At 41.1% G+C, this 12,189-nt stretch overlaps 1 protein-coding gene across 1 annotated transcript; it reads left to right on the top strand.

The window, feature by feature from the left end:
- Nucleotides 1–903: 903 nt before the first annotated feature.
- On the top strand, nucleotides 904–2,183 carry LOC311083574 (uncharacterized protein). Its single transcript, XM_084115187.1, has 3 exons — nucleotides 904–1,042; nucleotides 1,134–1,355; nucleotides 1,444–2,183. The coding sequence occupies exons 1-3, from the start codon at nucleotides 960–962 to the stop codon at nucleotides 1,484–1,486; spliced, it is 348 nt and encodes a 115-aa protein (XP_083971313.1). The 5' UTR covers nucleotides 904–959; the 3' UTR covers nucleotides 1,487–2,183.
- Nucleotides 2,184–12,189: the final 10,006 nt, after the last annotated feature.

Genomic DNA, 12,189 nt, shown 5'->3' with positions numbered 1-12,189 from the left:
GGCAGCCGCAGCAAGAGGGAAAATGTCCAAGCAAAGACGAGATCAGTGCCACAGAGCAGTCATAGGGTTTATTGTTAAAGGTTTGCTACCTTTTTCGAAAGTGGAGGCCCCATGGTGGAGGTGAGCAAGCTATCGATATAAAGGGAGTTTTTTTAAAAGGTAGTTTGCCAATATAGCCTCTTTGAGCCTGGATGACATATTTTACTGTTATTGTCAGTAAAAAAAATGAAACCATTATATTGTTAATGTTTTGTGCTCTAATGTCAATAATAGGGAGATGATAAGCACCTTAAACCCCCAGTATCAGTCCCCCAGCAGAGACCTGCTATCAAATACACTTATTCCTGCATGGTATGCAGTAGAAATAGGAAATCTGAAGAGAAAGTTGCAAGTTGTGGCTGATGTGGTGGTGACTGCTGATGGGTGGACCAGTGTGGCTCAAGACCACTATTTGACCATTACAGTCCACTATGTGAAAGAAGGTTCCATGAAGGAGAACGTACTCCATACAAGGGCAGTCTACACGTCCCAGACAGGGGAATGAATTTGAAATAAAGCACAAAGCTGTAGCCATCACTGTAGACAATGCAGCAAACATGGATGTGGCAGTGAAAAAGATGAGCATAATAAAGATTTGCTGCTTTGCTCACACACTAAACATTGCTGCTCAAAAACTGTACAATGTGCCCTCCGTTTCAAGGTGGGCAGGAAGGATCCGTGCAATGGGGGTCTGGTTGGAGAGGTCTAGCCTGGCTAAACCTGTCTTAAAGGAAAAGCAGAAACTTCTCTGTAAATAGAAATTAAATTACGCTAAACTTAACTTGTCTTGATTAAATTGTTTTTTAAACTGTTTCCCCAAATGGATAACCAGTTTGACCCATCTGTCTCTCTCTGTACGCCTTCCAGAACATGCAGTCATCTTGGATGTTAAGAACAGGTGGAATAGCCTCTTTCTAATCATGGAGAGGTTCCTCGAGCAGTTCCCTGCCATCCAGGCAGCTGCCATGGACGCTCGGTTAAAGAGGACAATGGAGAAGGACAGGTATTTGAATTGGCTTGTTCTAGTATCAGTGCTAAATATCTTTTGTTAAGAAGTTTAATCTCGTTAATAAAACTATGTGGACATTTTTCAGACTGGAGCGAGCTACTGATGATGAGTTCAGAAAAGCAGAGGAGTTTGTTAAAGTCATGAAGCTACTGTATACTTCAACACTTTGCATGTCCGCTGAAAGGATTCCAACATTGGGTCAGATTCTGCCCATCTTGGGGAAACTTGAGCACCACTTCACCATAAGTGCAGAGGACTCCACATTTACTTTTAAAAAATCTGGGGTGATCTTTCAAAAAGATACCAAGTGAACATCATAATCCTATTGATTTGTCAATTGTTTTCATAAGGTATACTCAGAAACCTAACTTCTATACTATGTTCTTGTCTTGCAGGAGGAGTGCATTCAGCAGTTTTTGGAGGAAAGCATGGCCTTAGACCCAAGATTTAAGTCAAGAGTGGCAGCCGCAGATGCAGTGTGGGACAGAGTAGAGAAGGAGCTGATTAGTAGGGCCACCACACATCAGGTGTGTTTAATATTCTTATTACTGGTAATCTTTCTCCTCTTCCATTGTAAATCAAATCAATGTACATGATACCTGTGTTTCCATCAAATATAGAATAAAGGTGCAAGGACCCAGGCCCAGCAGCCCGAAGAAGACAATGAAGAGGCAGTAAGCAGAGCCAGACAGTAACTGAGTACATTTACTTGAGTACAGTACTTAAGTACAATTTTGAGGGATCTGTACTTTACTCGAGTATCATTTTTGGGGAGTACTCATGACTTTACTCAAGTACATTTGAGAGGCAAATATTGTACTCTTTACTCCACTACATTTCTATCCATAACTGTGAGTACCCGTTACTTCTTCTAAAAAAAAAAAAAACTAAAAAAAAGGAAAAAAGAAACATCTCGGAAACCCTCTCAAATGTGATTGGATTGTGCAGGCGCCACTGATTGGGACAGCCTATCAGCAATCACCTTCAGCTTTCCGCCAAAGTCAACTCCATGGTCAGATTTAGATAAAAGACGAAACCATGGACGAAACAATGGATGAAGACGCAGCATGTCCATCCTGGGAGCAATATTTTTTTTCCCAGGATGGTAGGGGAAGACTCATGAATATTCATTAGGGAAGTCATCCCTGATTGGTCTTAACCCCAGTGACGGGTAGGTTTAGGGGCAGGGTTATGGAGGTCATAAGACCCCCAGTGACAGGTAGGTTTAGGGGTGGGGTTAGGGGTAGGTCATCAGACCAATCAGGGATGACTTCCCTAATGAATATTCATGAGTCTTCCCCTACCATCCTGGGAAAAAAAATATTGCATCCCGGGAATGTGCCAAGCCGTGGCCCCACCTCGCCAGACTATTTCAATTTTCTGAACAAGTTAATGATAGTTTTCGCTTCAAGTGTTTGCTGTGTTTACCAATGTAAGCACTGTGGCAGTAGTAATGCAATATTTAGAAAATGTACTCTTGTACTCTTGATACTCAAGTACTTTTAAAAACAAGTACTTTAGTACTTTTACTTAAGTAGACATCTGACTGTAGTACTTTTACTTGTACTTGAGTAAAATTTAGCAAGGGGTATCTGTACTTTTACTCAAGTAATGTAGCTGTGTACTCTGTCCGCCTCTGGCAGTAAGTGATGATGACTTATCTGATGAAGCTTGTGCAGCGCCAGTACCAACACAGGTAAATATATACGGACATCCTGTTTCTTCCTGCTTCATTTTCAAAAGAAAATTAATATGTATGTTTGAGCCCGGCTACCCAGTAATGTTGCCTTATTTTGTTTTAATCTTTTCTGTTTGTAGAAGCGGGCAAAGCTTTCTGCCCTTGAGGAGATTTTTGCAGAGGAAGACATGGCGATAGAAGTAAGAGCCAAGAGCATGACCAGCAGCACCTCAGAGAAGATTCAGGAGGAGATACAGCTCTACAGAGGTTTGCCGTGTACACTCTCCACAGTGAATCCAGCGACTTGGTGGTGGAGTATGAAGGACACACTGCCAATGCTATCCAGCTTGGCAGCCAGGTACCTCTGTGTACAAGCCTCATCGACGCCCTCAGAGCATACATTTTCCACTGCTGGGGACACCATTAGCCAGGAGCGGGCCTGTCTGTTACCAGAAAAAGCCGACATGTTGATCTTTCTGAAGAAAAACTGCTGAGCGGTTAATCACAAATGCAGTTTGATTTTGCACTAAAAAGTTTTTTTTACATTCCTTTGCATTTTAGTTGGTTCAATATTAGCCTGTACACAATGTCATTTGTTTATTTATTTATTATTTATAATATGTTCATGTTGTGGCAAAAAGGTTTCTCTTTTTTTGTTAATTTTGTCCAAGTTAGGATTGATACCAATCCTGAGTGTCTGCTGGCGCACCCCTATCCAAAAAGCACAACCAGTTTTATTAATAATGTTACCCTGAGTGAGAAGTGTTACCAGAATTTGTTTCAATTAAGGTGAAAAATAAAAGTTTTGTGTTTAATGTATTTTTGTTGATGTTGAAATGGATTTTAAAACATATGGTATCGAAAAAAGTATCGTTAGGAACCGGTATCGAAACTGAGGTATCGAAATTGGCACCGGATCAAAAGATTTTGAACAATACCCAGCCCTACTGGCACACTAGCCGCAGGTCGGAAGAACGAGTCAATAGTTCGCTTGCTCATTGCTCAGACGCACATAGCAGGTTGTGATATTTGTCTCCATCTCCTTCCCACAGACGTTTACGAGCGCTCGGTTATCTCTTTTTTGCTTCCCCCGGACCCCCCCAATACAGTAAATCTGCACATTTTAGAGTGGCCTTTTATTGTGGCCAGCCTAAGGCACACCTGTGCAATAATCATACTATCTAATCAGCATCTTGATATGCCACACCTGTGAGGTGGATGAATTATCTCGGCAAAGGAGAAGTGCTCACTAACACAGATTTAGACAGATTTGTGAACAATATTTGAGAGAAATAGGCCTTTTGTGTACATGAAAAAGTCTTAGATCTTTGAGTTCAGCTCATGAAACAATAGGGGCAAAAACAAAAGTGTTGTATTTATAATTTTGTTCGGTGTATATATAAATTAATAACTTTTTTTACAACAAAAATGAAGACGTTATTTTCTTCTGGAAACGTTGCATTATTTTCCTGTTATCTCTGTAAATCTGCTTTGAAACACTGTATTATAAAAAGTGCTATATAAATAAAGGTGACTTGACTTGATTACCCATTCCATCTCTTCACTACCCATCCTTCATGATTCCCTTGCACGTCGAGGACACCAGATCCCCTTTTTGTTAACACTTTATTTCCCCCATTTTATGACATTTTATGTTTATTTTACTTTAATAAATGCCTCTCCAAGGCCTGACACCACTCCCACTGTGTCTGTCGTCTGCTCCTCCTGCCACTAAGTAAATAAATGATTAAATAAAAAAATAAATAAAAAAATTAAAAAATATATATATATATATATATATATACACACAAATAAATGGTGAGTGCAGAGGGTTGCCAGCTCAATTCAGATCAAGTTTTCTTCTCATCCAACAGCGTCAGTATAGTCAGATCAATAATATTGTTGAATATTAAAATTCCCCAACTAATGAAGCCAGAGGCGAAAGTGTCGAGGAACCCAAACCTTGTGAGAAACCAGGCTCAGTCGCTCAGTTCTCCTCTGGCCAACGAACGAACACAGTGCCATCATGATTCAGGCGGCAGCACAAGTCAAAACTGAATATGAACTGAATATCATTCAGAATATTTATAATATAATATATCCATTTCATTTATATATGACAATGTAACTGAGCTATAGGGATGTCCCGATCCGATCCACGTCATCGGTATCGTGCCGATACTGGCCCAGAACTCTAGATCGGAGATCGGAGGGGAGAAAAAAATATGATCCGATACCTATTAGGGGTGGAACGGTACATGTATTCGTATTGAACGTATGTTCGGTACGTGCGTCACAGTTCGGTGCATGGATTTACATGGAGAATACACGGTATAAAAATAAATAAAACTTGCGTGCACATTAATTAATGTAATGCGGAACTACTGTTAGATACGCGCATAGACATATGCGGGTTCTTTAGGGACACCTAATCTGTAGCCCCGCCTTAGCTCTGAACGCGCGTCTATTTCGCTTCAAACGCTCGCTTTATCATTATACGCGCACGGCGTGTCCTATTCGCTTTGGACGCGCAAATGGATTCAAACTGTTCAAGCATCGAACTAGACGCGATAGACGCAAATTTGACGTTCTATTCGCGTTTGGTGTGAACAGCAAAATGAACAGGCTGCGACGTCAAGATTGCAATGTTGGAATTTGTGTGTGTGTGTCAGAGAGAGAGGCACGGGCGCGATCGAACAGTGGAAACATAAAAACATTCTCCGTCATTTTGTTCATACAGGACATCATTAAAACTGCAAAGTGTTTAGCCTACTTATATTTGTGTAAAACACGACATTGTGCTTTTGTCAAACTGTAAACTCTTGTCAAACTGTAACCTACAACTGTCACCCAACCAAAATCTCACACACACACACACACACACACACACACACACACACACACACACACACACACACACCAGAGGCGGACAGAGTACACAGCTACATTACTTGAGTAAAAGTACAGATACCCCTTGCTAAATTTTACTCAAGTACAAGTAAAAGTACTACAGTCAGATGTCTACTTAAGTAAAAGTACTAAAGTACTTGTTTTTAAAAGTACTTGAGTATCAAGAGTACATTTTCTAAATATTGCATTACTACTGCCACAGTGCTTACATTGGTAAACACAGCAAACACTTGAAGCGAAAACTATCATTAACTTGTTCAGAAAATTGAAATAGTCTGGCGAGGTGGGGCCACGGCTTGGCACATTCCCGGGATGCAATATTTTTTTTCCCAGGATGGTAGGGGAAGACTCATGAATATTCATTAGGGAAGTCATCCCTGATTGGTCTGATGACCTACCCCTAACCCCACCCCTAAACCTACCTGTCACTGGGGGTCTTATGACCTCCATAACCCCGCCCCTAAACCTACCCGTCACTGGGGTTAAGACCAATCAGGGATGACTTCCCTAATGAATATTCATGAGTCTTCCCCTACCATCCTGGGAAAAAAAATATTGCTCCCAGGATGGACATGCTGCGTCTTCATCCATTGTTTCGTCCATGGTTTCGTCTTTTATCTAAATCTGACCATGGAGTTGACTTTGGCGGAAAGCTGAAGGTGATTGCTGATAGGCTGTCCCAATCAGTGGCGCCTGCACAATCCAATCACATTTGAGAGGGTTTCCGAGATGTTTCTTTTTTCCTTTTTTTTAGTTTTTTTTTTTTTTTAGAAGAAGTAACGGGTACTCACAGTTATGGATAGAAATGTAGTGGAGTAAAGAGTACAATATTTGCCTCTCAAATGTACTTGAGTAAAGTCATGAGTACTCCCCAAAAATTATACTCGAGTAAAGTACAGATCCCTCAAAATTGTACTTAAGTACTGTACTCAAGTAAATGTACTCAGTTACTGTCCGGCTCTGACACACACACACACACACACACACACACACACACACACACTGTTTAAAAGCAAAAATGATCTCATCTTTTGGACATTCATCATATTGCATTGGTTTTCATTTCTTGTCCTAAAACAGAGCACTAATCTGTTACACATTCTACATGATTAAAAAAGAAAATCAAATTAGTTTTTAATGGTAGTATTATTTTATACAGAAATAAATTATTTATAATTCAGATGAGAATAACGTTAAAGTTAATTAAAATTTTAAGGAAACAAATATATTGATCTGAAATATAGCAAATTAATTTTAAAATCATTCAGGTAAAATTACCAAACACATCTCAAGGTCTTGAATAAAGGGTGGCAGTCTTTCATTATCAACTGTTGTTGTGGACTATATACTGGAGAAGTATTTGTTCTCCATTTGAGTGAGATGCTTTTATGTGGCTAATTGAGCAAAGTGCTTCCATATATTTTATTAATAGTAGTATTATTTCAAGAATAAAATAAAAATATCGGATTTATATCGGTATCGGCAAATAGCCAAAGCTGCGGTATCGGTATCGTATCGGAAGTGAAAAAGTGGTATCGGGACATCCCTACTGAGCTATGGAAGATTTTTTTTAAATATTGACTTGTAGTCTGTTACATACTTCAGCTTTTTGGGGGTTGTAAAGAGGTTTTACTTCAGCACATTCAAAAGTAAAGTAGAAATTTTAAAAAGGGAGAAACTTTATTTTTATTTTTGAAGAGAACAACTTTAAGAAACTCTTGAACATGTTTAATATAGATCATTTCAATGAACAAAATATGGATAAATAAAGCAGCTCCCATCAGATGTGTTTTTAGTCCCGTCCTCTGCAGAACGATGAACTGCCGTCTCAAATGTTTTTACAGCGGAGCGAGAGTGAAACAGGGAAATAAAGGGAGGGTGAGGCTTTGTGCCGTGTGTTTGTGTGGAGGGCCGTCGACAGGGAAAATCCTCTTTGTATAGAGAGATGAGAAGTAGAGAGACACACAACCACTGTTACAACAGAAACCATGTAAACGCCAGATGAGCTAGAGCCTGTCAACGCTTCTGTCCTGCTCAAATACTCAAATATGTGGAAAGTTTCGCAGAACAGACGATTCAAGACAACGTATTGAATAAGTGAACCGTTAGGAAGAAGCAGAGTAAACAGCCATTGTAAGAGAAATAACATCACAATAAATACCATCACAAACACAATCTTCCCTGTCTGTCTCACTCACCCAGAGGTAGAAGTGCAGGGTTAGGGTTCTGTCTGTCAGTATGTGTGCGTGTGTCTGTCTGTCTGCGTGTGTCTGCCTGTCTCACTCACCCAGAGGTAGAAGGTCAGGGCTCTGCTGGAGAACAGGCGGCTGCTCAGAGGGATGAAGACGGTGGTGTAAGCGACCCATATAGCAGAGTCGAGGCCCCGGGGCCCGAGCCGACCGACCACCATCAGGAGGAGGGACAGAGACTAACCCTAACCCAGCAGAGGAACCAGAGGAACCAGAGGGGGGAGGAGAGAGAGAGGGAGAGAGAGAGAGAGGAGAGGAGAGGAGAGAGAGGGAGAGAGAGAGAGAGAGAGAGAGAAGAGAAGAGAGAGAGGGAGAGAGAGAGAGAGAGAGAGGAGAGGTGAGAGGAGAGGAGGAGGGAGGGAGAGAGGGAGGGAGGGAGGGAGGGAGGGGGGAGAGAGAGAGAGAGAGGAGAGGGAGGGAGGGAGGGGAGGGAGAGAGAGAGAGAGAGAGAGAGGGAGGGAGAGAGAGAGAGGAGGGGAGGGAGGGGAGAGAGAGAGAGAGAGAGAGAGAGAGAGAGAGGGAGAGAGAGAGGAGGGAGAGGGAGAGAGAGAGGGAGAGAGAGGGAGAGAGAGAGAAAGAGAGGGGGAGAGAGGGAGAGAGACAGTGAGAGAAAGAGAGGGTGTGTGTGTGGGGGGGGGGGGGGGGGGGCAGGGGAGCGACGCAGGAGGACGACAGCAAGAAAGAGAGAGGAGCTTCAGGCACTGAACACAATCAGTCACTCACATCTGTTGAGTCGACGCTTTCACTGACTTTATAACAGCATGCAGAAGTTTGTCAAGATGCAGCAGCAGAACAGAAACATTAATGATAACATCAAAATATCATCATCATGAAGCTCAAAATACTCAAGAGTTCATAAGAAACAACATTAAAAGCAGCCGGATGACATTTACAACAAACCACTCGGTTGAGTATCTCCTACATATAGAAACTTTCAACATCCATGAAAAACTTCACAACGCCACATCTCCATCCACTGCGCTCACAGACACTACGATTAAGGGTGGGGAAATTATTCATTATATGGTGAATCATTTAATCAATCAAACAAATCAAATCTATCTTGTACAGATTCTAATTGTTTCACAAATTTCAAAAAACTGATTTCCAAAATAATAGGCAGAAGTTAAAGTACACTATGTAACTTCTGGTCCTCTAGCGGTTGAAGCATAAAAGTAGAAGTTTCTGGTGGAGGAACATTGTTTTTGGTAATTTGTGAATCTGACAGCTCAAGGCTCAGAGTTACAGATGATCACCTGATCAGGGAGAACGTCACTACTAAATGGTTTTTATTTCTATAAAAACACAAAACGTCCGAACACCGTGTAACACCCACCACGGCAGCAGCTTCTGCCCAACAACAAACACAACACTGGCACATACGAAGACTTTTGCCATAGTATTTTACAGTTATGCTTTTTAAAGGGAACCAATTATGCCCCCTTTTACAAGATGCATAAGTCTCTGATGTCCCCAGAGTGTGTATGTGACGTTTTAGCTCAAAATACCCCGCAGATCATTTTTTATAGCATGTTAAAAATTTTGGGGGTGAGCAAAAACACACTGTTTTTGTGTCCCTTTCAAATGCAAATGAGATGGTGCTCCCAGCCCCCTTTCCAGAAGAGGGCGGAGCTTCAAGAGCTCCTGCTCTGGCAACAACAAAACAGGACAATCTCACGCAATATAAATGTCAGAAACTGTCAGTAGAGATTGTAACGACTGAGACAAATCAGACCCAATTATTTGTTATATTTAACAAATAATCTTTAAAACTCACTCTGGGATCTATGGTCCCATCCCCCCAACTAGGGCAAGAACCATGACTATCATCAGATAAGATGGTTTTATTCCTGTTAAAAATGTGGTCATGTGGTCAGTTTATAGACAAACTGATCTATAAATGAACATGCATCCCAGGACATTGTGTGTGATAATATTACATCTTGTATACTGTCTCTTGCATTTGTATTTATTTCATGCATGTTTTATGAGAGAACTACTAGTTAATGTAACCTCACTTATATCGTGTCTCTTATCTAATTAATCCTCATTTAATGACTCACACTTTAGTGTACATCGCCTTCTCATAAAATGCAGTGCGTGTTTGTTATATCTATCCGAATATAAAAGACAAACGGCAAGGCCCATGTCTAACCACACTTGAGTCATAAATCCTCTCAACAGAGGAATTACCCGCTTGGAAATTCCACCTTTCTTATTGGTCGAACCAATCCTGAGAGGTGGGACCTTTCTCAGGCCTTAAAGGGTTAGTTCACCCAAAAATGAAAATTCTGTCAGTAATTACTCTCCCTCATGTTGTTCCAACCCCGTAAGACCTTCATTCATCTTCGGAACACAAATGAAGGTATTTTTGATTAAATCTGAGAGCTGGCTCACCCCTCCATCGGCTTCTAAGACATTATAACTTGCTGGCCCAGAAAATGTATTAAAGACATCGTTAATATAGTCCAAGTGACTACAGTGGCTCAATCTTAAGTTTATAAAGCAACAAGAATACTTTTTGTGCGCAAAACCCCCCCAAAAATAACGACTTTGTTCCACTATTCATTTCCGTCTCTCTGGGCCTCGAGTTATTTCACGTAGTCTTTTAGCGCAGCGCGTCTGTGTTGTACGTCACACGCAGGCTCACTATTGGCCGACGCTGGTCATGTGTGTGATGCGTGTAAATTACTAGTCATCCAATTTTTTATATCAGCTATACATTCCGTTAATTTTGTGAATTGGTAAGTTTTGTCTGGGTGTGAAGAAATATAGAGCCGAGTATCATCAGCATAACAGTGAAAACTAATGCCATGCTTCCTAATGATATCTCCTAAGGGTAGCATGTACAGAGTGAACAGCAACGGTCCTAGTACTGAGCCTTGTGGTACGCCATACTGAACTTGTGATTGATAAGACATCTCTTCATTTACTGCTACGTATAATGTATAGCGAGGAGGTTGTTATAGCGAATAACAACCCCGACAGGCTGAACGGGACCCCGACGCGAAGCGGAGCTTGAATCAGCTTGAATTATCCCACTTATTACATGGCTACCTACAAAATAAATAAATAATTTGACAAATTATTGATTTAAAAAGGAGTTTATTGATTTAAAAACGATTGTATTGCTTCCGCTAAAGAAAATAGTCCGTTCCGCGTCCATAGCAACGCTCTGTTTTTCATGGCAACGGTGTGTTATACTTCACAGTGGTCTGTTATCAAGAAATAACAGACCACATTCTACATTGGAATTCAACCAAGCCATGTAATAAAAACTGATAACAGTCAGATAAGTATGATTTAAACCATGTTCAATATCTTTATCAATATCAAATATCTTTTGCATTTCTCATCCAAACAATGTCAAACTTGGCACTGCACTTACTCGTGCTCGTAGCAAGACACCTGTCGAGTTTGAAATCCATCGGACTAACGGTTCGAGAGATATGCGAATAACAGACAGGATAATTAATTCCAATTAGTCGTTAGATTAGTCGACTAATCGATAAAATAATCGTTTGTCTCTTATTCAGTGTTAGAATTTTGTTTGCCACCACACAAACCAATCGCAAATGTTTTATCAAAGGTGTAATCAAGTAATGGCAATTAACGAACCATCTAATACCTTTTAATACGAGGTGTCTTTTAAGGCGTGATATCTTAGTATTACGAATTTGCACGCGCAAAAAACACGGTGTGTGAACGGCCCCTTATGGCAACGTGACATTAGCCTAATCGAAAATATTTCCATATGTGGCTCTTTCCTCCTTTCTTGTCATCAAGTGGATTCAGAGCCAACGCATTAGCCGGTCACCATGTCTCAGTGTTTTTATGAAGAGGACGCAACTGTGCACCTTTTCGGACAGCGCATCAAGAACCGGATTAACCCAGTACTTCGGTACCACCGGTACTTAAGAAAAGCTGGTACCGTAACGGTTAAATTTTTTCAGTACCGACTTGGTACCGAAGTACTGGGTCTTTAGACAACACTAAAACACACTGTAGAGCCCAGATAGAACTGGAAACACTTCTCATTGTTTCTTCTTCTTTTGACCTTGAGATGTTTGGTGTGTCCCTGCTAGCTTAGTCTAACCGCAGCATAACCCATAAGCCAGGGTTTCTCAAACTCTGTCCTGGAGGGCCGCTGTTCTGCAGAGTTTAGCTCCAACACTGATCAAACACACCTGAGCAAGCTAATCAATGTCTTCAGGATCACTAGAAACTCACAGCTAAGTGTGTTTGATCAGGGTTGGAGCTAAACTCTGCAGGACAGTGGCCCTTCAGGACCGAGTTTGAGAAAC

Source organism: Abramis brama, assembly GCF_963993115.1.
Source record: "Abramis brama genome assembly, chromosome: 5".
In the NCBI taxonomy this organism is placed as follows: domain Eukaryota; kingdom Metazoa; phylum Chordata; class Actinopteri; order Cypriniformes; family Leuciscidae; genus Abramis; species Abramis brama.
Note: the sequence above shows the minus strand (reverse complement) of the source record. Positions and strands in the feature narration are given on the sequence as shown.

Coding starts and splice junctions, on each gene's coding strand:
- LOC311083574 (XM_084115187.1), top strand. CDS start 960: ATGGAGAGGTTCCTCGAGCAGTTCCCTGCCATCCAGGCAGCTGCCATG. Junction 1,043..1,133: donor AGGACAATGGAGAAGGACAG/GTATTTGAATTG, acceptor GACATTTTTCAG/ACTGGAGCGAGCTACTGATG. Junction 1,356..1,443: donor ATCTTTCAAAAAGATACCAA/GTGAACATCATA, acceptor CTTGTCTTGCAG/GAGGAGTGCATTCAGCAGTT.